The sequence below is a fragment of the Aquila chrysaetos genome, chromosome 16, assembly GCF_900496995.4.
Source record: "Aquila chrysaetos chrysaetos chromosome 16, bAquChr1.4, whole genome shotgun sequence".
NCBI classification, from domain to species: Eukaryota; Metazoa; Chordata; class Aves; order Accipitriformes; family Accipitridae; genus Aquila; species Aquila chrysaetos.
In genome coordinates, this window is record NC_044019.1 from 15367426 (window position 1) to 15394243 (window position 26818).

Genomic DNA, 26818 nt, shown 5'->3' on the forward strand with positions numbered 1-26818 from the left:
AAGTTGTATTTTAGCTTCTGTGTAGAAAGGACAAGGGCACTCAGTAATTTGTTTCTTTATTGCGTGCTTCTGAATCTGTAGATTAATCATATTTGTAAATGCTTCATTTATTTCAGAAGCACATTTACAAACAAAGCATGCAATAAATTAACATGCAAACTCAGTTAAAAAGCATCATAAGTAGGCAGTGATCAGCTAGTTTTTACCCTAGCTATATTTTCTGGTGAAGTTTTGTGAAATATTAGGGAGCTGGTTTTTTTTTTTTCCTTGATGCGAGGGATGAAAAGTGAAGAGGAACATATACTTCAGTTATTATGGCAACACTAGAAAGCAAAATGCAAATTCACATAAATTTGATTGGAGAGGTGGGGGTAGCTTAGCAGTCACCATTAGATGTGGTTTCAGTGAGGGTAGATGTTCCTTTTAAAGAAGAGGTGGTATTTATCCAATTGCAGTAAAGGTACCTTCTTTTCCTGCTCTTGGGAATGCTACATACAGCAGATTTCCAGTAACCATGGCAGACAACTCAGATGGGAAAGATTTTTATTATGCATAGCACAGAGGTTATAGCAGCAACTGGTAACAGCAAAAGCCAGTCACACAGTGAGTATGGAAAACGAATGAGTGATTTGAACACGGGCCAGACTTCCAGGAGAGAGAATCGAGATCAGGTTGACATATACTGAAAAAATACAATATGAATGCTGAGATGACTTAGATGTACTCTCTGCTGTTTGTGACAGAGCTGCAAATAGTATAGTACCACACGCACCAGCCAGCTCTGGGGCAGTGGTATCGGGGATGCACGTACTGTTGGAAGTGCAGTGGGTATTACTCTATTCAGCCACAAAATAAAGCAGATGATGGATGTCTGTGTGATATTATTACTATTGGATCTATTTAAAAAACCATGGTTGTGGACTTCAGGATCTAAGCATTAAATCATTTAGGCACACTACTGACCTAACAGTAAGCAAAATCTCTTCCTCTGTTTTCCTTAAAATACAATTCCACACCTCTCCCCTCCATTTCCCTGAAAAGTACAATACCAATGTGGTCCAAAATAAAAGTACAGATTACTTGGTCTATGCATCTCACATTAATCCTGTTCAACCCATTTGCCCTCACATCTCAGAAACCCTATATCGATATCTTCTTTTCCTGTATTTTCTTTTGTTGCAATTTGGGAGTTAGACTGGCTTTCACAATAAAAATAACCCCAAACAAACCCTACGTAAAAATTATTTTGAAAAATGCCGCTAAACTGAAATGGAAAATTACATCCTGAACCTCTTATTTACCTGAAAAGACAGTGGAGACAAGCACATGCTAACAAAACAGGGACTTTGGGGAGGAGCATTGTTTACTCTGAAGACCCTTGAGTACACTAGGAGGGCTTTAGAAAAGCATGATTTTAATTTGTTTTAGCTGCATGCGTCTATCTTAAAAAATAGATGTTTGTGGGTATCCTCATTTCCTTGATATGGTGCTACTTTTAGGTCTAAACTTTTCTTGTATTTGTGACAATGACCTTCCTAAAGCCAAATGAACTTCACTATGGTCTCTTTCCTCATGGTAGAAGTTTATTGGCAACTTTTGGGCATTACTTTCTTGGTATTGGTGGCCTAGAAAGGAGAATTTACTGCTGGATAGCTACCTTGTACACACAAAAAAATACTCTCCAAAAGAGATGAAGTGAGAGTGAATGCTAGGAGTTTTGCAAGGAGGCTGAAGGTGAGGAATGAAAAGATTAAGTGAAGGAGAAAAAAATGATTTGATAAATAGAAGAGAGACAGAAAGAAATCCAGCAATAATAGATGTGAGTCATAGAGTGATTTCCAAATGACTTCTTTTTGTTACTCAAGTTGTCTACCGCTATGATTAGCCCAGCTGGCTCGCTGACTTCTTCACTCAGCAGCAAACCTGTGAAATGTATCATGCTCAAAGTACATCTTTACAGAGATAGAGGTGGTCTTCCCAGAGTAAGCATTTTAGAAACACAGGTTTTGTGTGTCCAAGGAAGTCATTCAAATGGTGACTATCCAGGATTGCAGCAAGCAAGTTGTATAGCCAGATGGGTCTAAGAACACTGAAATCCCAAGTGAGGGATTTGGAAAACAAGAGGAAAGCATATTCTACATATATATACCTATGTGTGTATGTATATATATGTATATTTTAAAATTTTTATACAAAATACATGTGTATGTGTATATAAATATGTATTCTACATATATACACACAGATCTGTATATTATATATGTACATGTGTATATATGTAGAATATGCTTTTCTCTTCATAATATAAACTATATAAGCATATCTATACACTTATGTATTTATACAGAGAGACAGACATTCACTTTCACTTTAAGAAAATGTCTAATAGGAAAGTTTCTGCTTGTTAAGATGTGTGACTTTACAATGGCATGTACTACACACTAAATTCCGTAGTGCATACTTTTTAAGAGTAATCTCCTCCTAGTGAGTAAGTAAATTTCCACAAAGGCGTCATGTGCTTGAACATTGTCCACATGGGGATGTAGTGCAGAAGAACTAAGGTGCTACAAATACGTATACTGAAACACTGTGTGGTTGTTTCCTATATAGTTGAACCCTAAACCAGAGCTTCAGAATGGAGCACAATGGCTTACAGGTAAACACAGATGTAAGACTGAACAGAGCTAGCAAAAGAAGCTTTTTGTCTTCTCCTCTGATTTTGGAAGTCTATTTCGATAGGCATTTTTGCAGGGTTCCTTCTCTTGTTTTCTCACTACCTGACCAAATGACCAAAATTATGCCAAGGGTAACTTACTTTCTGGGTCTGGCTGTCACTAGGGCGTGCCATCGCAGCTCACAGTTTTAAGAGATGTTATTATGTTAGACGGATATGTTGGACTCTGATTGTACCATCAAGTCAGCCCTCATCCTTACTATTAATTTTTGTGTTTCTCCTTTCTCTGTGTCTCTTTCATTCCTATTCCAATGTATGTAAAAAGTGTCAGCACTAACTAGTTTCTACTCTGGAAAAAAAGTAGCGCTTCAGCTGCTCCTGCAAATTCTTTCACCCTCTGAGCAGTGATTAATATACAGGTTTAAGAAGAATTTTTAAACAAAACCTGGAAAAAAGGAAAAGAGCAAATATGCAGGCTAATGGTGTACCCTGAGGTGAGCAAAATGCATTTTTTTAACAAGCCAAGCATAGCAAAAAAGCTATTCTACAGTGAAATTAATAATTACCAAAAAGATTTGCTAGCATTATTGTTGTATCCTTTATGAGAATATGGGTAACATGTTTAAAAAACATGGGAAGTGTGAATCAAAGCCCAAAGATTCATACTGGTCTCTAATTTTTAATGTGAATTCTATTCATATGCCCCTGGTGCATAGACTGAAGTACAGTCTGTGGATAACAACTGTCTTCAGAGTGGTGCCACTTAACCTGAAAATTGTATCTGTTCCTCTGACAGTATGGATTTCTAATTTTCTTTACCGCCCTGTTTTAACAAATCTTTAAGGTAGGAGGGTATCTCAGTGCCACGTGTAGTAGGTGCCTAGCTATAATACATGATTTCGGCCCCAAATATTTTCCAAAGGCAAGGTTTGTTTATTAACTGAACCCCATGCTGAGATTCAATCAATCTAATACAGGCTGAGTTTGAAGTTGAACATTCAAACGTATGCCCATACATCTTGGGCATATATCTTACATAATGATGTTGGCCCCAGACATCTTTCTGGGTTTGTTTATGTCTGTTATGGATTCCCCTCATTATCCATGCCGTTTGAGGGATTCCCTATGGATTCAGCCAGTTTATTGCATACTTTTTTAATTTTATGCCAAACTGAATGTTCTGAGTGGCAGCTCGTATGGTAGCTCCGTACAGCTTCCTCTCAAATCCAGAGATGAATGCTGTGATTAAGGTTAAATAAAATAATACGGAAACCAACATGCTGCAAAAGGGTATGTAAGAGAATGCCTCAGGAGAGGCAAAAGGGTTATAGAAGTAATGTGAATGATAAAACATTAAGATGTTGACTACTCTTCCTATTTCTTTTCCTTTTAATTATGGTTAACCATTAGAGCAACAATTCTGTGATTTATAAGATCTTCCTTATTGAGCATCTATAGTAATAACATTGGGAAAACTCATTTATTAAATTTCATCAGAGCGAAGGGATGTTTTAATATGCCAGTCGCTAAGCACATCTGTGTGTGCACACAACTCCCAGTAACACTAATTGGAGTTGCATATGCAGATCAGCTGGAGAACAGAGTCTTAAATATAGAAAGCAGAGATTGGTATGGGCCATGCTCCATTCTCGGGAGTGTGTCCTGCTCCACTGAAGTAAGTGGAGGTTCTGAGGCTCTCCTCCTGAGAGATTGAACATTGCCCTTCTCCTGCTCGGTGTATAGTACCCGGTTAGTTCTTCTAGGAGAGTTTCCTAGGAGTAATATATTGCCAGAAGAAACTAGGGCTAAAAGACAGGTTTTTCTTATAAAGCCTTTGCATTATGAAAAAGGTTGTTTTCAATCTGAAAACTCAGATTTATAAACACTTAATTCATCAGTTCCCCGTGCCTTTCGTTTGAAATAAACAGCCAGCAATATTATTTTAAAATAAGGCAGAAGGTGTAACAAAAATGAAGTAATGTTTTGAGAAATACGTGATTGATGATTAAAAAACAGAGAGAGAAGGAGGGGGGGGGGGTGTCAGTCCAGCATTCATTAGTCAGGCAAAACTTCTATTTGAGCGTGCATTAAGTCAGGAAGACCAGACAGTGTGTCTGGAAAATTATTCTTTCTTTGAGAAGCAGTCTCTCAAAACTATTCCCTTGTTTCCTAAATCTGAAGGCATCCTTTGACTGACTTAGTTATTTTATATCTATTGATGCTAGAGAAAACAAAAGAAACTTTAAAACCTGGAAACATAAACATCATTGAACCACCCACTTTAAAAAAAGAAAAAAAAGGGGGGGGGGGGCACGAAAAAGAAAAGAAAGAAATCACAGTGGATGTTTTCCAGGAGGGAACATGCTACGCTGTGTAAAGGGGGCTAGTGTAACAAGAAGTCATCTATTCTTGATTTCTTTAGACAGCTAGAGCTTTGTGCCTTGTCTAGTTTCTACATTTTAAGAGCTTGTTCTGTGTAGCAGAAATAATACAATAAATGGGTTTAACCACATTTGTCTCAGCTAGACAGTCTGCTTTGTCAAAGATTGCTGGTACAACATAAACAAATTATGTGTTTGTAGTGCTTTTCAATGAAAGCCTATCTAACAGAGTGGAGATTGTGTTTCGGCAGCTGTAGATTTAATCTCCTACCTGTCAGTTAAAGCAGGCATTTCCTGAGCAGATAAGGCCTGGCTGCAGAGGGGGGAGCAGCCACAGCTGGACAAAGGGCCATTGTTATTGCCCCGTAACTCTATGTAGATTTGCCCGTGCATTTCATCACACCAACTCCGGCACGTTAGGGTTGCGGAGGAGCCAACCCTTCGCCGCAGGTTCGCCGGGCAGACAGAACGGGAATTGCAGCACGGCTTTGTGCTATCGACTCCCACCGATTGGCACGAGCAACTGAAGAAAAGAGCCCAACTTTGAAAGCAGCCTCAGTCTAACCTGAGTGTGATCATAGGATTCATGGCAAGGAGCTATTTGCAAGCCGAAAGTGTGCTTTAAATAACGCGGAGTTCTGACAAACCGGGGAAAGGCAGAAAACGGGAAGACTGGCATTCCTTCTCGAATATCAGGATCCTCTGCAGAAAAGGCAGCACAGCAGTGTGGATTTATGTCTGAAGTGTAGCTGCTGCTGGAATTTTAGCAGCCAATGTTGGATAGGAGATACCTCATGCTCTTTTAAAATATGAGTTTCCTGGTTTTCTGCCTTATTTTACCTTTTTAATGATTTTGTTCTTTCCAAATGTTTTTGTAGATGAATCGTAAATGCTGTAGAAAGTTGAGGAGCCAGTATAACTGATTTGAGCCAGACACAGTTGGCATAGGAAGGAAGCAAGCTGTGTGTATGTCGCTGGAAGTTTAGAAACTCTCTGTTGCTTACTCCCAAATCTGCAATAATTACTGTATACCTAGTGGTGGCAATCACCTCAGTCATACTGTGCAAACACGCCAGTTTCTTGGAGCCTTTTCTGAGTAAAGATGGTCAGATCGTGTCAAAATCTGAGGAATCCTAGGAAGAGATGGAACAAATTAATTTTTGCATGCAATCAGTATTCTGATTTGACTTTGATCTCTAGACACAGGAGCTTTCTGCATTAAACTAGTTCTCCACATAATTGCCTTTGGTAACCCTTTGTGTTTCGATCTAGACACTCCGTAAACATCATGTGATTTCTGGAAGTTATCTACGGTACTATTCTGCATTAAATCTCTTTCAAAACTATACAGAAGCAAGAATATTCTCACTAGATGTGAATACCTCCTTTGACATAGCCTCTTGAATGTTATCCATTTAGGCTTGAGGAAAAATATCGATACTCTTGTCTCTATGATAAAGAGTTAATTCACAGAGGAGTAAATACCTCAAGAAATCAGCCATAGGCCTGGGGGGGATGGGAACGGTGTCTCCTTTTCACACCTGGGACTCACCTCCACCGTTGTATCCTGCCAGCATACAAGTGTTCGAGGGCTAAACCGCGTAGCGCTGGCATGGACCTGCTCTACAGCGGCCTCATTCTGATTTTTCGTCAGACCATGTCTCTCATTAGCCCTAGCTCTGCACTTTGGGTAGCTCTTCACACAATTGTGCGGCAAGGTGTAAAGGTTAGAAGCAGCGGATGACAATGGAATTGGTTTCTAACCACTACACATTGTCACTTCTGCGACTGAAAAAGAAGGCAAGGCCTCTTTGAGTGTCCTCCTGTGTAAACTGTAGACATAATCCTGTCCTCTGAATGGGTCTTTGAGCTTGAATTAATTAATAATTGTAAAGTATTCAAAAGCTCCGAGTGCTTATATGGTTACCATACAATATAGTTACAAATCTGGGAATATCACTGAAAATACAGAAAGCTTTAAAACCAGTGTGCTGATCAGGAAGAAATTCTTCCCGTAGTGAAGTAAAATGGCAGAACTCCTGTTAGCATCAGTGACCCCCTGGATTTCAGATATATTCTGTTTGTTTAATATAATAGTAAAACCCCAACCTGTTCTTTTGTTTTACCTTTTTTACCTCTATAGGGCAGAAGTTTTGATCAGAGGCATTGAAAGAGGTTTCTGTTTTCATTCCCAGTTCTGCTGGAGCTATTCTTTAAAGTGAAAAATAATCCTTCTTTTAGCAGTCATCAGTGTGGTGGCATTAGGTGATTTATTTTTTTTTTTATACTGTACATTGCAAGCCCTTCTAGTGAGGGAATTAGTTACATGTTAATAATGAGTGATGGCTACTATTCAAAAAAAGAACTCTCTCTTGAAAGGATGTGGGGGGAAAACTCTGCTTGAAAGCACCAATATGAAATGCAAATTTTAAGGCGTCTCTTGCTCTAAATTTTTCCATCAATAGGAAATTTCAATGATGTACTCCAAAAATCTTGCACATTTTGATATCACCATAAAAACATAAGCTAATAAGGAATTTCTGACATAATTTATATTTAGATTTGAGCTGAAGTAATGGAGCTTCCGTATATAAAATATCAACAAGTATCATTAGGCTGCAATATTTTTCTTATTTTGGCATGAATAAGACAAGGTGCAAATGAGAAACATACATCTTCACTAGTCTTTGGAAATATCTGAAATAATTGACTTGCTCAGTCTTCTGTGATGGCTTGGTGACCACTAACTGTGACGATTTGCATAATAGTCAACTCTTCACTTCTGTAGAGATAACTGTTTGTATCTGATTAAAATTAGGACTGTTTTAGTTCTCTTGACTTTTCCAGAAGTTGCAGAAATAGAGATTTGCTGTTATGCTTTAACCAAACAAATGCACACATGGGGATAACAATATGCTGAGTTTATGCAGATTTTACAACACAAATCTGAATAAAATACCCACTAATAGACCCTTAAGGAGTAATAAACACACATGAATTTTCCTTAGTTGCACTTTAAAGTGATTTTAACATACTACTAGACCTTAACAATAATATTTAATTGACAAGATTATGCATTTCTATGGATTGAAAAGGTGGTAGATCTCTAATTCCAAATGAACTATAAATTCACTTTTGCATAACATGTTTTATTTATTTCTCTATAGCAGAGATGTTCTCCATCCCTCCTAGTGAGAGTTTCTTAAAATACAGACAATTTAAATAGATTTAATTACCATTTATCATACTCTTAACTTCATGAGATCATCTTTAGTTGAATTCTGTATTTCCAGGTAGTCAAGGAGCTAGATAAAAGCCGGGCAATACAGTGAGAAGCTAATAGAAATGAAATGAGAGCTAGTGTTTAAAACTATTCTGTTTTCAGTGTGGTTGGTAGTGTTTTTCTGTTGCTCCCTTCTTTATGGTCCAAGTAGATGGAATTTAAGTTTAGTTCATTTAAAGTTTCAAAGTAGTGAGGAAGAAATAATAAAAAATAAGGATGCTCTGTTTCGCTCTATGATCATGGCTGCAATTTTCACATTAATGTTGTGGCCACTGCAGTAGACTTAAATCTCCAAATCATGCTGAAGCATTGGACAAATGGAAAAAATGATAGGGGAAAAGAAAGAAAATAGCAGTTACAATCCATTTACAAATTCAGTAGTGGGCTACATATTTTTCATAGTATTTCCCGTATGAAATGTTCTCACTTTGCAAGTCTACGGTATCTTTTTTACAGTTTATTTGCCAACACTTCCCCTGGGATCTCATTGGCAGACATTTTCTTTGTGGCTCATGTACTTTCACTGAGAGGAAATATTTTTCAATTAGACTGTGGATAATTAGATGGCAGATAAATTAGAACAGAATATACCTCCCTATATACATACAGCTCCAGTGATTCTATATTGCTAACAGGATCAGAAAGTAGCCTCTGAATAATTTTCAGTGTGGGAGCTCTGTCAATGCAATTTTCAGTGTCCTAGCTATGCTGTAGTGCCTGCATGCTCACTTTTGGTCTGTTGGAGCCCACCTTTCTTCAGCTGCCATTTCTCCACGCGCAGTCACAGTTCCTTCCCTGGGATTATTTATGCTAGAAGGGATTTCTCACTTAAGCGTTTGGGTCCACTCTCACATATTATCTTTACATTAGAGAATGTTAGGCATTGATGGTGCATTAATTCAAGGCCTTGAGGATTCATCAGTTACATTTCTGAGCTCGGAACAGAAGGCCCAGCCACCACCCGCACACAAAGTGGCCAGATCCGTTATAACTGAAGTGGTCAGTTAACGCAGCCTTACAGTCACTTTGCTTCATCAGAACAGCATAAACCAAACAGCCAGACCATTAAATTATAACCAAAGAGGCCTTTTTTATTTTTTCAGTACAATTCTTCTGCAGTTTTTCTGAATAGAACATTTTAGGGACCAGAAAAGTGCTCAGTCATGACATGAGTTCATTACGGTAGTCACATTTCGGGAGGAGATTTGGGCCCAAACCTGCAAAAATCTTAGCACATAGCTTCTTTTAAGCATTTAAGTGATCCCACTGACTTTCACATATGTAAGTATTCATAGAAGTTCCTAGTTCTTTATGCAACGAGGAGCTTGCTTTCTTGCACAGTCACCAAAATGACTTAATCAAAATAAAATTCAAATTAACAAAACTTCTTATAGTTCTTCTCTTACAAAGAACAATAAAAACTTACACTAGTTATTGAAATAAATAAAATTCCAATAGTGGTATAAAAATAATAGTGTCATGTTTTATATACAGATTATTTAAAATGCAGATGAGGTAAATACATATAATATGCAGGGTATTAAAAAACTTGCACTAGTAGTACTGGGGGCACAAACATTGCTTTCAGTGCCATTAAGATTTTTAAAATGAATCAGCCTAAAATGTAACCTGTTGAGCTATCGGTTAAAGCCATTATGTTCTATCATATAAACATGTATTTTGAGCATTCTGAAAATGCACATTCTTACTTGATACACTGCCATTACCTGGGAAACTCTTCTATTACACTGTAGTTTTTAAGTGAGAGAGTAGAAAATTTCAAACACATTTTTACTATGGAAATTAAAAGCTTAATGACTGCATGGACAGATTAAAGTTGTAGTCTGGCTATACCAATTATTCAAGAAGTTAAAAAATCTTAGGTAGAAATTCAAGTTTAAAGCATGAAAAGTTTAAGCGTGTCTATGAATGAATTAGGTTCTCACAGAGGCTGCAACAGCACAAGGACAAAAGGTACTGTACATCCTATACTAAAGCAAAAAAAAAGTCAATTCAGTAAATTCAAAGATTTGTTTCTCAGCTAACATGCATTGGAGTAGTCTGTTAGATTCAATACAGAGCTCAAGATTTCTACAAGTTGAGAACAGGGTCCAGAGATTTTATTGGTGGAAGAAGTGGGGGGCAATGGTTTTAAATAGCGATGTTGGATTATTCTAGGCAATTAGAGCATATTTAGCCTATCACACTGTTTTATACTAGTGTTGGTTGTAATAAAAAAAAAAAAGTTTTCAGGAAGGGATAAAATATTATAAAGATTGTGCTTACTCTCTCTCAAAAAGATGGCACTTAATTCTCCCCTTTATTGAAGTAAACCATGCAACAGAGAAGCAACTTGTCAATTTGATCTTGAAAAGTTTGCGAGGAATTCTGCCACCATTATAGGGTGGGTTTCACTTCTGCTCTTGATCCTCGCAGCTAAGCAGAAATTGTGTGAGCTGCCTTTTTGCTTGCGCTGCTGCCATCCTTTTCTCTGAATGCCTTTATTTCTCTAGCTGCAATGTTAGTTGCTGTAGAGGCAGCTTTGGTTTTTAAAGACAGAACCCTTCCTCTTCCTTAGTCTCACTAAATGTGCTGTGTTCCTTATCCGAAAGAGGCAGACCGTTTTCATTCAAGGCATTATTTTTGTATGACATATCCCTTTGGCTTCCATTTTCCATGCACACCACTAACCATCAATGACTTTTTAACAAGGAGGATTGCCCAGCCAACTTCTGAGATTAGCATTCACATGACTGTGGGACAAAGCACTGCAGATTTGCCTAGCTTATCAAACGGGCCACCAGCTTTTATTATTTCAGGGAGAATCAAATTGGAAGTTGCTTCTTGAACTAATCAGGGCTGATTTGCTCTAAAGTTGCTTCCTGACTTAGATGTCAGGCAAGGAAGTGCTGTAATCAGTTCCCAAGGGCTGTCAGAGTTGTGATGGGATATTAAAGGAATGGCACACTACCTTTTAAGAGTTTCCTAATCTTGGTGGCTTCTCATGTTTAACACAGTTAAACCTGAGCTTGTTGTATAGAAACAAAGATTAATTTTAAGAGGTAGCTGTATATAAGAGACGATTTTACTCTAGGTTGCAGAACGGAATTTTGGAAAGAATATACCCAGGTTTCCTCCAGGGTTTGTACAGTTCAGTTAAAGATATAGACTGGCAGAATTGTTCAAAACCAAACATTTACTACCCATCACAAAAAAGAATAAATAATCTTCATGAAAGAGAAAATGAGTCCCCCTGAGTGTCACTGTTTGCATATTAGCCCGTAGTACGGGCTCTGCCAAGTTACTCTCTGACTGACTGCTGCAGATGCTCTTTCTCAAGTATTCTGAGTGAGATCTTTAGTGCAAGTCTTCGGGGACAAACAATAGCACCTGTTCCTCACAAGATAGCAGCCCAGTTTGTCCATTCATGTATCTTTAATGAAGCTCTGGGGCAGATGGCAAAAAATGGCATCATCAACAACTTAGCACAGAGGAGACAAAAGGGGAAAGTGCCGATCCAACAATACGCTATTTTTACGAATGGGAAGAGACAGAGTCGGAGTGTTTCTCGGGCATCTGGTACAGTCTTGGTTTTCAGAAAGACCTGAGGAACATCTCAGCAATTAAAATTTCTGGGCATGTAGCCGATTTTATGAAGTATACCAATCAACCCCTCCTCCCAATTTCTCCCCCCTCAGTAAAATAAAAATAAAAATAAAAAAATAATAAAACCCTCAGGAAGAAAAAATGTCAAAGATGAAGGTGTCTACTGGTTTTTTGGCATTTATTTTACATCTTTAATAATTCAGTAACCAGTGATACTTGTACATTCTCTTCCTTTTTAATGCTTATTTGTGCTTTTCAGTTGACCTGTGCTGAAAATCGACACCTATGTACATAATAATTCCGGGTGAAACCAACATTTACCTAGGAATAGTATTTACTATGTGCCAGAGGGAAGACCCATGGGACGGAATGGTTACGATTCAGTATGGGCTTTTTTCAGCCTGTATAACTCTCAAGTGTAAACTCAAACTTACACTCTAAATGTAAGCCACCTTTAGCCAAAGTTACATTGATTTATATAGGCTGAGGACCTGATCCAGCATTCAGAGTAGTACTTCAAGGAAGAATAGCAGATAGCCAGAACATACAGTGGTATTTCTCCACACTTACCGAATTGCTTTTATTTGACAGTTAAAAAAAAATCTGTTTGGATATGGTGGAGTGGATCCAACTCTACAGGATTGCATTGGGAAATAACCATTGAGGGATTTGGTTATTATATGTTTCAAATGATTATGTGACACTATGGTGCTAAGTATTGCTATGGGTATGTATGCATCATCACTCTAACCACAGCACTCACTCTGATCTCTTCTGTGTCTTGTGAGATTGTGTTGGTGTCTTGTACCTTTGCAACGCCACGGAAATACTTTCTGCGTGTGGTGATTAAAAGGGGTTTTTCTTAAATCTTGGGTCCACTTGATTAGACTGTAGTTGGGAACTACTGAAAATGATTGTAAGTTGTATTGTGTAGAATTCCCTCCAATATTTCCTATAGTTGTTTCTATCAGACAAAACCTGTGGTTTTCACTTGCTGTACTCCTGTAGAGCCAGTGTAAAGGAACACCACACAGCAAAACCAGCACCATTTTATCAGAGGTAAATGCCTGTGCTGGGCACATGGGGATCAACTCCAATCTAACCAAGTTTAAGTCATATCCTAAAACGCACAGCCAGGCTTACCTCAGCTAAAATGAGAGAAATAGCTGCTCAAAGCTAGTTTCTTTCACGCCCCAGTGCCATAGCAGTAATTGCACAAAGACCTTTTTATTATAAGTTGATTTTCCTGAGAAATGGATTCAAAAAAATACTGTAAAGTGTTTATTTTTTGCTTGACCTTTATTAACCTACATCTTAGGGCTTTCCCAAGAGAAGAGTTGTTGGTAAATTAACCCTCATAGACACACACAGTAGCATTTCTGCACTGCATCAATGGTTGTGAAAGTAATGGGGATATGACAAGAAAATTTGGCACTATTTAAACAATGTCATAGGTCAACATATGGGATTTGACCAAAAACGTTTTTTAGGAATTAAATGAAAAAAAATTGCTTGAAGTGTACTTTAACTTTTTAATAGTATTTAATGCCACTGATTTATGGTAGGATGAGGGCAAAATTTTTTTTCTGCCTAAACCCCCAATTTCTTCCTACATTTACTAGCTTTGATATATAAACCGTTATATGTTTACTTAACTACTAATCAGAAAAATCATAGTCAAACCCTTGGGTATTTCTGGGGTTAAGGAATGATGGATAAAAACTCCTTGTGATCCTAGCCACTGTCTCTGAAACACATGTAGCATAAATTAAGGAACTAGGAAATTAACATGTGGTTTTAACAAATACAATTCTATCCTATCTCCTGTTTTCTATATGTTGAATACAAATGCTGGTATAAGGTGAAGAATGTTTTGCTTTTGCATGTTTGTGCTTTTTGATACATTTATTAAGGTCAAATTAAATTTGATATAGTAGGTTTTATTCTGAAATGGTCTCTGAATACAGCTCTATAATTACCAAGCTACACGATAGTGCATAAAGCTGTAAAACTGCTTAGACAGACAAGCAATTTATATGTTATAGTGAGGTGTGTATGGCAAAGGATGTTAGTTTAATTGGGAGCCAAGATGTTGGGGCCTTAGATCTTAAGAGCTGGGGTGTTGACTAGAAGACTATTTAATACTGTGGTGAGATTTTGAAATAACATACCTGAGTTGTTTGTGTATATATATATACGTATATATGAACAATACAATGTTATAAGATCTCAGAATTAAAATTACCCTAAGGATACTAAAATTCGAACCTCAAAGTAGCTACTGCATTGTTAGGTTACTTCTAAAATGCTTGTCACTGCTGTCTGTGACCAAAGATGAGAAAACTTGTGAAAAATTAATAGAAATACCTACCACTCTTCTTTTTAAAGAACCTATGGTGTGTTAGAAAGGTTTTGTACCTTTTTACCTTGTGCCAGGACAGGGAATATTAATTAAAAAAAAAAAAAAAAAAAAAAGAGAGAACCGGGAAGAAATAGGAAAACGTGCAGTTCACTGAGACTGTTACACCTTTGACACTGAGGGAAAACAATGTTAGTGAGGGCTTTGATGTGATAATGTGAAATTGGCAGGGATTACATTAAGGCGAAGGTTCTGTGGGACTGTGTGAACACAGGAACACTATCAGTACTGGAGAAATACCTGTCAAGACAAATTTGTGCTATTTCTGATCAGAGGCTCTCTTCTGTTTAGCAGGTTCAGGGTCACATGCCTCCGCTCATGATCCCAATTTTTCCACACGACCAGCGGACGCTGGCAGCGGCTGCTGCAGCCCAGCAGGGATTCCTCTTCCCCCCAGGAATAACTTACAAGCCAGGTAAGCTGACAGGGATGTGAAGCTATTTAACATTTTAAGATATTAACTGGAGCTTCTTGTGTGATCTGTCTCGTATAGATGGTATTACACAACAGGCATCGCTGCTTGGAAATGGTGTGGAGTTTTGCAAATCCACTTGAAAAAACCTTCTGGTTTGAAGGGGGTGGATGGAATATTGGTTATTGAACATCATCTTTTTTTTTACCTTTATTTCCCAAAAAATCATTTGCTCTAAATATATTGGCCCGCTCGCCAAATAATTTGCATCTGGTCTGCCCCATGTCATTATACAAAAGCTACGTATCTTTAATTAATTCTGTTATCTTCAGTATACTTGTCTTTTGTGCCAAAATTCTTACTCTTAATTAGTGATAAAAGTCAGAGGAAGTATAATTTAATTAGCAGGCTTCAAATGGGCAACTTTTTGTTTGATTTCAATCTGAATAATAAAAGGTTTCAGTAGTTCAGTCCCAGTCATCATTCAGACTTGTAACAGGTCACATAACCTTGCGGTGAAATATGTTTTGAGATGATTTAGCCAACGTTATGATTTCTTTCTTTTTTCCTCCAAGTTTACAGGACTCCTGGGGAATTCAATTAGGGATATAATGGTTTGAAGCTACTTTCAGAGCCTCCTTGTAAACAGGGCTTTAAATGTTTAAAGACACATTGCCAAAGGAATTCAATGTAGGAAGATAGTTAAGTAAATAAAAGTTAACCTTATTTTCATTTGTACATTCTTTGTAAGTGACCTCAGTTGAGAAGCAGCAACCTTATTTTGCTCATTAATAGTATTCGCTGTCAAGCTGCCTTTAGCATATTAACCTGATAACTAATAACTACAAAACATAAATACCAGTTTCTTTTTTTGACATTAAATATGAAATGTACAAAGTAAAGCATTGATCCTGCTCCCACTGATGTTAGTGGTGGTTTTGCTGTTGACTGCAGCAGGAGCAGGGTCAAATCCAAAGTAAAGCCTCATAACAGATGATGTAAACAACATACTAATTAAAAGCCAGGTTGAACCTAAAATCTTTTCTAGTGAGTTTACTTAATATTAGATGAAGTGAGGCCAAGCAGGATTTCAGCAAGCATTTCCGCTTCTCCCACTCCCTTCTGCCTCTTTAGTCTAGAGACGTTCCTCTTTAAACACAGAATCTTTGTCCAGTTATTATCTTACCTTCCAGTTTAGAAATCCCAAAGTTCTTTTCCAATTTGACAAACTGGTGCATTGTACGCAGGAACCAGTTAATGGAGCTCTTGGAAGGCAGCTAGCTCTAGGTGGCACAGGATGATGGTTATTCACACACATCACCACCTCACAACAGTTGGGGACCAAAGTGAAGAATATTTTGTCTCCAAAGAAGTAAGAGTTGCCAGTTGTGGAAATTGTCTACGACACCCTGGCTAATACCTTTCTTCTCACAGACAAGAGAAAGCATGTGCTTTAGTTTCCTTGCTTTTCCCTTTTTAATCTGAGATGTTTTCTGAATAGTGACTATTAATGATTAAGCTGCTGGTGTGCTTCCCCCTGAAAGGTAATATGTCAAATCACATCGTGTTGATTTTGGCTCTGTAGGCTACTTGGTACAATAATGACTCAGGAAGAAGAATACCAGCATGATTTCCTGCACAAGAACAGATTTCTGCACTTACTTTAAACTGTTCCTTACAGTACCTATGCTAACACTTTATCGAGCTTATACTGCTTTACCTGTGATCCTGTTGACCTCATAGCAGAAGGTGATAGAGCTTTAGGGCTTTTTTTTACTTGCCCGAATGCAGAAAAAGAGATCTATAACAAATGTTAATAGATTGAAGTGCAGACAGAAATCAAGGCCTAGATATCTCAGAACACAGGTAAGGTGTTTGCTAATATGTTAGTGGTTTATATCCAGCTGATGCTAGTAAGGACCAGAAGTCACAATGATCTGATTATACCCAATGGCTTGCAAGAAATAAGAATATTTATATATTTAATATATTTATTAAATGCTACAGCATGTGTGGCAAAGGTAGCTGGGCAGGTTAGTAGTTTCTGTTGGAGAGACATCATGATAAAAAAACTGCTGTAACTACACTTCGTATTGATTAATTCCTATTTTTGGCACTCTCGGCACAGTAGTTAAGGAATTAATGAAACTGGAGATTAAGCTATACTCTTTCATAGAGAGGGTTCTTCAAAGTCATTTCTGAGGAATATTTATGAACTTGACTGCTACTACCTGTACTCTTCTACTTTTGTGAGAAATGAAACTTTCACCTCTAGAACTGTCAGTTTAGACTCACTCATACTTCTGAGGAAAGATAGGAGATGGATTAACCCTTCAGATACTTACCATTTTCTTTTTCGTTGCCCGTTTCATTTCTGTTTCATTTTACTCTAGTTTGATGTAGGCAAGACTAAGCTTTGACAGTGCCAGTTTTCCTTGACACTCAGAAAATACAGTGAGAGGGATTTCAGTAACAGGAGCTGTGGGAACTAAGTGCTTTTGAAACTGACTGTGTCATTTAGGGAATGTCAAATATTGTGTGCGCACAGTGACTTTATTTGCTTTGCGTGCAAAATGGGCTAGATATAAGCCAACTCCGACTTGGAAGTGGCATATCAGTGTTAGTGTGGCAGTGCAGCCAAGATGAGCAGTCCTGCCCTGGTGCACAAGCCGGGGTATGATTATGTGCACACGTCCATGCAGATATATCTTCATGGGCTAAGTGGGAACCAACTTCATGGCTGTTTAGTTCAATGCCAAGATGGCAGTTACCAAATACTGCTGCAGATCTGCACTTAAACTCTATGCCTTGAAGTAAGAAAATAGTATTCCTAAACCAAAGTACACTACGTCATGCCTTCAGTGGAAGGACCTCTAGAAGAGAGGACAGTTTAGTAGATTCTGAGGCCCTTCCAGCACATAGACAGGTAGTTGCTCCTGAACTCCTGAGCTCAGAAAGTCATTATGAATAGAAATCTTGATGAATTGCTGATATACAGCTATGATTTGTATTAAAGCTTAACAGGACAGAGTTTCTTATTGCCTGGCAGGATCTATAACATGAGTTGGCTGTAGCCCTCCCCCCATAATTTGGAACTCTAGGAGATGAAACAGGCCAAAGTTAGCAAGTGCTGATGACAAGTAATAATTACATTAGAAAAAAAATCCCCAAAGTCCCATGCTTCCTTATGTATCTCAAAGTCATGTAATATAATTTTCCGGCATGGTAAGTACTAATTGAGAAATCAGAGCGGCATAGACCACCTAATTAATTTTTTATACATATTTCAGTATTTATACTGTATACTGGATTAATTAAAACTTTAGGGCACTGTGCATCTCAAATGACTGTTGTGACTATTGACCTGCAGGCACTTGACGAGCCTCGTGGAGTACCTGGTTGTGGGGGTTGCCACTTATTCCAGTAGGAAGCTAAGAGTGGCAGCTGTTAGGAAGCTAATACTTGCCCAGAGATGCTACACAGTTAATATAATTATTTTACATTCCAAGTACAGCAAAGCAACTGCACTGGCTTTCTGACTGTGACCACTATACTTACTACTTGGAACTGGTGGGTAACATAAATATCATTATACCTCCTCTCCCAGAGCAAATTTCCCTTCACTTAATGAAGCACATGCATCCAGGAAAAGTTAGTGAGCTGGAGTATCCTTGAATGTGATTAGCGTGTCCCCATTACTGCCCTGGGTCAAGAGGAGAAGACAGTGAGTGGGATAAAGAGGAAGACAGTTCCCCCCTCCATCTTGCAGTGCCTAAAGTATTACTTCCTTCAAGTTTTGTGGCTAAGGGGAAATGGGGAAGTAGGATAACGATGGAGTAAAGATACAGAGTAATGCTGAGCAGAAGCCAGACCATACTTTGAGCAGAGCTCAAACAGAGCTACGGTTTGCTCTGAGCAGGGAGTGGGAGGGCCGCTCTAAATGCTGGCTGCATAATGGCAGTCCATTTGACTTGGAAATGAATGATCGCTTTTGCTTGATAATCTTCTGCAAGTCTTTTGTATTATATCAGTTCTTTACCAGATGTGGAAAGTATTTCTGAAAAAGATTATTGAAAATAGAGACACTGAGGTATGGAGATTGTAAACCTCTATTTAAAAGGGTATGTAGAGTGATATGCTGCAGTGTATTTTCAAAGCATTTCTTCATATTTCATATGTACAGTATATAAAGACCATGATTAGAATGGCTAAGAAACAACTCCTGTCTCCCTACCTAGGTCATTCTGCTTTATACACAAAAATAATTTGCCAGAGATTTTGCTATGCTGGCAACACAATGAAATGTGAAAATGGAGACTGTTTTCCTAGGCTGGTGGCAAAAATAGTGAGAAATGGAGCCAATGTTTTGGCCTGGTTCTGTTCCTACTTGCATTGGGGCAAATCAAAAGTAACTCCTTTGAAATCAACAAAAGTAAAATTAGCTAAAGCACAACAAACAAAACTGTCAGGCTTAGTGTCATCCGGCTGCACTTCAGAACATTCCAATACTGTGAGATGTTTGTCATCAAACTAATTAAACTCCTAGATTACAGTAGCTAATCCACATAACTAACATCATCTTAGATCTGCTGGATTTCACTGATGTCCATCATTGCAGTTTCCATTTGGAACAGGCCTTTCAGAAGTTTTTCCTAAAGCTGTAAGGTGGTTTAAATTTTACACAGCACAGCACTCTATTTTCAGTAGGCTGCTGTTCCTCTTGGCAGGTGAGAACAGAAAGCGTACATCAAATCAACTGTGTACTGAGTTGGCCGTGTATCTCTGCATGGCAGAGGTGCTGCATGAGTCTTGTTTCTAATGGAAATTCCCCAGGACTGAGTTAAAGTCTATCATGTGTTCCCTGTTGGGTTTTACTGGTTGGAACAAGGAATCCGTAACCTCAGGATTTGTTGTAGCAATCCATATGTGCCTCACTCCTAAATGTTGAGGTAAGAGCTGGAAGTGGTAGTAGGCAGCTGAATATTTTCAGCTGGGATTTTGCGCTGGAGTTCTTTACCCGCAGAGACACAATTGTTGGGGCAACTGATTTTGCTGCGACACGAGGATGACAATAAGGCAGTGCTGTGGCAAACCCTGCTCAGAACAAAGGCAGAACTGAGGTAGTGTCATCGCACAGAGGAGATGCTCCACAGTATTGCCTTAGCCAGTTACGTCTATTAACATCTTCCTCAATCCTGATGCCGCTGCACAAATGAAATGCATGCCCAATGTGGGAATACTGCAGGTGTGGGCATCTGTATCCTTGCTGTATCCCAACAACACCCTGAGGAGAGGTAAGCTGTCCTCGGCCACTTCATTATGCCTGGGAGGGTAGGGCCCTGGGATTTGTGACCTCTCACACCTCTTCAGCTCCATTTCCTGTTATTCTGAGATTCCGCATGGAGAGTGAACAAGTGGCAGTTTGAGATCCATGCGTGAAGAGACAGATTTGAAGTTACAGTCCCCAAATGGGGAAACCATCATCAAACCGAAAGCTTTGTAAGTCAGATGAGGAGAGTCAGCTTGTGTCTTAAAACTGTGTTTTAGGAAAGACGGGTAATAGAGCAACACCTTCCCCCTATCCTGAGTCTCACAAGAGCCAGACATCCTTCTTTCCTCACAGCTCACAAAGCCTTGATCTGGAAACTGAGTCCATACATCCTATAAATAAAGTCCACCAAACTTCATCACTTCATCCAAGACAAAAAGAAACATTCACATTATTTCTAGGTAGAATAGCATGGTACAATTGCTCGCTGCTTTTATTCGTTTGGAAATGTTGCTCAACCTGACAAATGAAACAGAAGTCTGGCATACTTTTCCATGGCTTGTAAATACCAATTCGTATATAAACAACAGCAGCCAAATGTAAATAGACAATCAGCGCAGCAAGGAGATTGAAGAGATCAGTTTGCAAAACGTGACAGATTTTCTTCTTCCGGCATTCTTCTCCCTCCTGCTTATCAAAGGCCAGCACAGAGCGGTACCTAGAGCAGACCTGTTTGAACGTGTTCTGCCGCCTTTTGTACAAATTTAAAAGAATGGATCCTCACGCAAGCATTCCAAATCGAGAAACAAATTTGAAAAAAATTGCTAAAATACATTGACTGATTTCTTTCCAAGACAGCTACTGAGAAGCTTCTTGATCCATTCTTGCACTGACAAAATGAGAGGGGGAAATAGATACCTCGTGTAATTAAAAATTAAAACCAGTCCATTCCCTGCATGCTCAGGTTCCTCAAGGGAGAAGAAAGTACCTTTGCTCTGCTTTTACTGCTTGGTGTCAGCAAAGTACTCCAGAGCTGAAAGAGTATTAATTTTTGTTCTCAGCACAAAGATACTGCTAACATACCAGGACTTAGCCATAATTTAGCATGTTAAAATGAGGGGGGGAAGGGACAGTATTATGTTGTAATAACAAATAAATGGCATAACTATGAAATTATTTTTCCCGTAACAAAAGAAAGAACTGTAGCCAGCAGGTGAGCAAGAGAACACTACAGGGTGTGGTTGTGTGTGTGTGTGTGTGTGCATGTGTGTGTAAAATAGCCGGCTATTTCAAACCATAGGAGCATGACAGCTGTGAAAAAGGAGTGCCGCAGGGAATTCTTTTAGAGTTTGATTTTTTTAAAAATATGTTTGACATGGAAAATGTTTTAGTACAAATAAAGCAACTGGTATTGAACTTAAAAAGTGTATGTGGAGGGGGAGGGAGAAAGAAGAGATTGCTGTGTGGAATGGGAATGAATAATTCATGATATTTAAAGAAAGAATGCCTCCGAAATGTTCTGCAAGGCAGTCCATGCTGATAACTCAGATGGTTATTCCCCCCCATTTAAAGCATCATTAATTCAACATCTTTGTGATTTTTTTTAAAACCTTGTAAGATATTTCTGAAAGAAACTTTATTTAACTTAGATTAAGATCTTATTTATTCAGATAACTTCTTATAAATATCAAAGAGATGAGTAGAATTATTTAACCATAAACTGACAGCTTTAGTACTTTAAGAAAAGGATCTAGGGGTTTTTTTGTTGCCCTTATTATTTTTTTTTTTTTTAAGAAAAAACCCCCAACATCATTGCAAACTAAAATCAACCTCATGGAAGGGGGAAAATAAGAGGAGATATTTTGAACATTACTCCATAGGACACCAGTACAATATAGTGTTAGTGAATGCATTGTAGCAGAGCTCCATATGCAATCAGAATCCAATTGTTACTGGACTGTGTACAAGCACATACTGTGCTCAATGGTCTGATGAGGTATTATGGATATGATGCAAAGAAACCTTGTGGATTAGACATGTACAATTTATTAAAAAAGTGAAACAGCTGAACATTTAAACTAGGCTGAACACAATAGCACTTCAGGTGGTAAAAAGGGAGAGTTCTGAGGAATCCAGCATCTGCAAAGACTTCATCTATCATTATTTATTTGAGAGGGTTGGCAAAAAAATCTAACTCTTGGAATGTCCTGATTATATTATTTTGGATTTCTGTATTTTCTTTCATTGCTACATTCTGCTTTCAGTGTGGAAAAGTTCAGGTAAAACAGACTGATTATTGTAAATCTCAAAAATGTATAGAGGAGCAGCCTGTTAAAATCTAGCCTACAGATAGTACATAACACTGACTTTAAGTAGCTTGAGCCAAAGTGATATTCCAATAAATCATAGTTAATGTGTAATTTATCCATCACTGTATTAGTTTTTATATTACAGATTACACTGCTAAATTATTTCAACCTTCCTTCATTCTTTACATTGACTAAGTCTCAGTGGCACTGTGTGATGCATTGTTGCAGTGGCTCCCAAGTAGGAACACCCGTAGGTGCTATAAGATGTAATGTTGCAACGCTTCTTTTGGATCAGTAGTATCTCTTACTTTCTGGAGTATTTGTTGTCTCCTCAATGCAGAGGGCACACATTTTCAGTTTTGAGTGAAGAGAACACAGAAATTTTAGTGTCTGAATCTTCATGTAACTGAACAACTATCTGATCTATCAGCTTCAGTAGGGTCCCAGATCTAAGAGAAAGTTAAAATTCTATTTCAAGCTATTTTTAAAAGTGATTTAATTTTGTTTTTCTCTATGGCTACCTTAAAGGAGTTGTCCCAAGACAGAGAACCTCAAAGCAAAACAAGAAAAAGCCTCAACCTGTGTTGAGCCGGCTAGGTAGCTTTCCCAGGAAAAAGCCACTCGATACTGAAAAGAAATCACCCTGCATTAAACAGGGCTGAAATTTCTCGGGTTATAACAAATTTCTCCTGTTTCAAGAAACATGTGGCAGCACCAATTTTTTTCCTCTGGGAAGCACTGGGGTTTCCTGGGGTATCTTGTCTGTGTGTCTCTGGCCTTAAGGCCCATCTTGTGCCGAAGCTTACACGCTTGATTCGAACATTTGCTTTTGAAAATGAAAATCACGAGTATCACATTTATGTTTTGCCAGTTTGCCTACCAGCTATCTGCTAACAAAAAAGTTCCAAGGGAGCGTGGCAAGTCCGTGCCCAGCGAAGCCTTTTGTTTTTGCAGATGTTTAGGCTTAGAGGAGTGCTGTGGAGCACAGGCAATCCTAGGTCTGTGTCTGCACTTGTCTGCTGCTATTCTCTGCTCGTTGTCTGAACCTGCACGCATTGTTCTCCCGACAGGTGATAACTACCCTGTGCAGTTCATTCCATCAACAATGGCAGCTGCTGCTGCTTCTGGACTCAGCCCTTTACAGCTCCAGGTATGTGCCAGAACAAAAAAATGTGGGATGGAAGCCAACATTTTAGGGGAAAACTGCTAACCAGCTGTATGCTAAATAATAGTCTGAATGTTAAATAATTTTTGAGCACAGCCCAGGAGGATTAACACCTTATGTACTTACTGTACTGCAAATACAGCAATGTGCGGCCAACCTTGATGCTGTGAGTGAAAGACGTTGTTCTGTGTGTTTCGTATTGGCAGAGCTAATGGTATTTTTTTTAATTATATGACCAGTTGATGGGAGATAAGTTCAAAGACGTTTTTGTACTTTATTTTCATTTAGTCTTTCCCCTGTAGCTGCAATGCACTACCTTTAACTGGAGCAGTGAGTGTATCAAAACAAATGTGTGTTATTGGGGTTTTCTCTTTTTTTCAGACAGTGTGGTACTGACAATACAATAAATTGCAAATTCTTTTAGCTTCTGTATTTAGGTAATCGCAACCTTTCTGTGCGTTAAGCTGGTCAGATGTCAAGCATGGTCAGGAGCCTTGGGTTGGTCATTTTTTGGCGGGGGGCATACATAGTATGAAATGTTGTGAAAGAAAGATTTATGTGCCATATTATTAGCTAGCTTTTTGTGGCAAGAAGTTTTTAATTTCACAAGAAAAGACACAACAATGTCATAAATAATGAAGAAACAGTCAAAAGCTTTCAGAGTTAAAATGTGCGGAAAGGAAGTAACTGAACATGAGAGGAAAGGCCGTTAAAGATGCATGTAACTATTTGTAAGTAAACCTCTGAAACCCCTGTTTGAGTTAGATTGGAGTTGGATTCAGATGCAAAGTAGGACTAAATTGTGCCTAGAGTAGCAGTCTACTGCCATGTTAATATCCAAATATCTACTTTGCTTACCCTTCTGCAATTATATCATTTTGCAGAGGGACCACAGCAAATTAAAAATGCTCTTGGCTTTACCCAATGCTGGTATCCTTCTTGCCAAGTTAACTTAGGATAAGTGAGAATGGGACCAGGACTCACTGTTCACTGATGGTCCAGAACTGGTGAAAAAGACCCTTTGAGTTCATGTCTGACCTAATCTACAATCAAAACTTGAAAAGAGAACACCCTGACACTGCAGGGAAAGATCTCAGAAAATACTTCTGGGTCATGATAGTATTATGCTGACTGTACCTTGGACAGGCTTCAAACCAAAGGGAAGTTTTTCAAAAGGAAAAACAGGTATCCTTTGAAAACCTGTATTTGAATGCTTACTGAAACAAAAGTCTCATTAGCTTTAGTTGAGAAACTACTTCAGAAATCAGCTTTGTGAATAGACTATTTTTGCTACCTTTGAAATGCAATACAACAAATAGTGAGCCTACACAAGACTGTAAGGCAGGAAAGGATAAAAACTGTTCAACTGCAAAAGAAACAGGATCTAAACCGCAGGCATTGCCAATTCTTTTCTTTTACAAGATCCATTTGTAGCTTGACCCACAGATCTATTTGCACATCAGCGTTGATCAGAACCTACAGCAATAGTGCAATTCCATTAATTTGCAGAAATGATAGACTGAGCTGTTAAACATGACGAGCACAATTAGAGAGAAAACAATGAGCAAAAAAAGTGGTGATAATAATTCAGAAACGTTTGCGTGCTTGAGGGGCCTGAATTTCCCCTCAGATATATTTGTTGTAAAAGAGTTTTTTTGTTTGTTCTCCCCCTTTCTATCTTATTGGAATTTCACCTTTATGGGATTCCCAAACCTTTAATGTTTAATAAGAACTTAAGTAATAGAGCACTTAACCTTCAGTTGATACCTGCTCATCTGATTGTCAAATTGGCTGAACTAAATTTTATTTACTCCTACTATTAATCTCTTTGTGTAAATTCCCTATGTGTTCCCTAAATGAACACTTACTTGGGTGTGTTTGTTGGAGGGAATTTGTTGTTATACCTGATGCGTCATGAAGACTGCGAGGGGTGTAGCATTTCAGTTCATTTTTCCATCTTTGCTTCCCTTCCCCCTTCTTTCTCTGTTTTGCTTCCTTTCTTCCACGCACCCCACCCACTTACTTATTTACATGAACGCTGTGACCATGGTATCTGAGTATTTCCCAAGTGCTTAAAAATACTGATCACAAAACTAATCTCTGTTCCTTTCAGCCAGTGGGAGAAATAGCTAATGCATTTGCAGGTTTGGTTTTGTTTCTACATGTGAGCGTGTGTGTAATATCTGTGTTTGGGGAACTTGGGGAGGGAAAGCTGTCTCAATTAAAAAAGCTTTGCAGTAGCTCTAACATTTCAGCTTTACCAGGGCATTATTATTAGTTCCAAAACTATATTCCATAACCCATAGCCAGCTGCAGTGGAAATTTTGTCAGCTTCAAGTTTATAATCTCTCCTCTTTTTTGACTTATAATTTTGGGGGGATCATCGTGCTTCAGGTAGGAGCTAGCAGCAATTTTGTGTTCTCATCTTTCTGTGTGTTAGGACAACTTCTATGGAAGCTCTGAATCTAACAGCACAGAAGACAATTTATTCACAGGTACATCATGTCATGATAGCAATTATTCCACAGAGGATGTTTCTCCAGTGGGCAACTTGTAATTAATGATTTGCCCATCTTATTCAAGCTATTTAGCACATTGTTATCAAAATGTATTTTCTCTGAATTGTACGTCTGTGTTCACCAGTGCATTATATATCTGCATGAGTTAAAAAACTTTATTGAAAACATATATAGCAATTTCTCAAGTAACTAGTTTCACTCTCATGGGCCTTGCATTAAAAAAAAAAAAAAAAAAAAAAAAAATTAAGTTCTCCTTCAGCAACAGACCTGTTTGACCCATCCACTCTTAAGATTCTGCATCACATTGATCAGCTAGTGGTAAAATACCATTAATATTCAGTTGTAGCTTTGAGTAGCCTGAAAGAAAGTAGTAATTACCACACATTTACGCCAGTCGGTGTTCCTGAAGTGGTGGCTTGCTCTGCTTTGCGTTGACATCAGATAGCTTCTTTTTATCTGTATACTGACCTCGTGATGGTGGCACTGATGATGTTGTTGACAAAACGACTTAAACCCCTGTGTTCCACACTTCCCATTGACAGCTCAGCCCCAGCTCACCAGTTTCCTCAACAACTTTGCCAAGATTTAAATAATATGTTTGATAGGATCAAGCATTGTTAGGACTCTCGGCGTGAGGGAGGGTCTTGCTGATGAGGTAACAGTTCTCTAGGTATGGTCTAAGAAGAAGGACCAAGCTATTTCTGTTCACCCCTCCAGCTTCAAACAACTGTGAGTGAATCCCGTCAAATCAACCTTCTGCTAAATAGTTTACAGATATATT

At 38.4% G+C, this 26818-nt stretch overlaps 1 protein-coding gene across 16 annotated transcripts in view; it reads left to right on the forward strand.

The window, feature by feature from the left end:
- SOX6 (SRY-box transcription factor 6) overlaps positions 1-26818 on the forward strand; it is a 382229-nt gene that overhangs the window by 264573 nt on the left and 90838 nt on the right. For 13 of the 16 annotated variants that reach the window (XM_041129350.1, XM_041129355.1, XM_030038492.2 and 10 more), the window contains 2 exons: positions 14655-14778; positions 23424-23503. In XM_041129350.1, the coding sequence (XP_040985284.1) occupies positions 14655-14778; positions 23424-23503 (204 nt within the window). The remainder of the gene's footprint in view (positions 1-14654; positions 14779-23423; positions 23504-26818) is intronic. The other 3 variants (XM_041129354.1, XM_030038496.2, XM_030038498.2) reach the window with 1 other exon arrangement.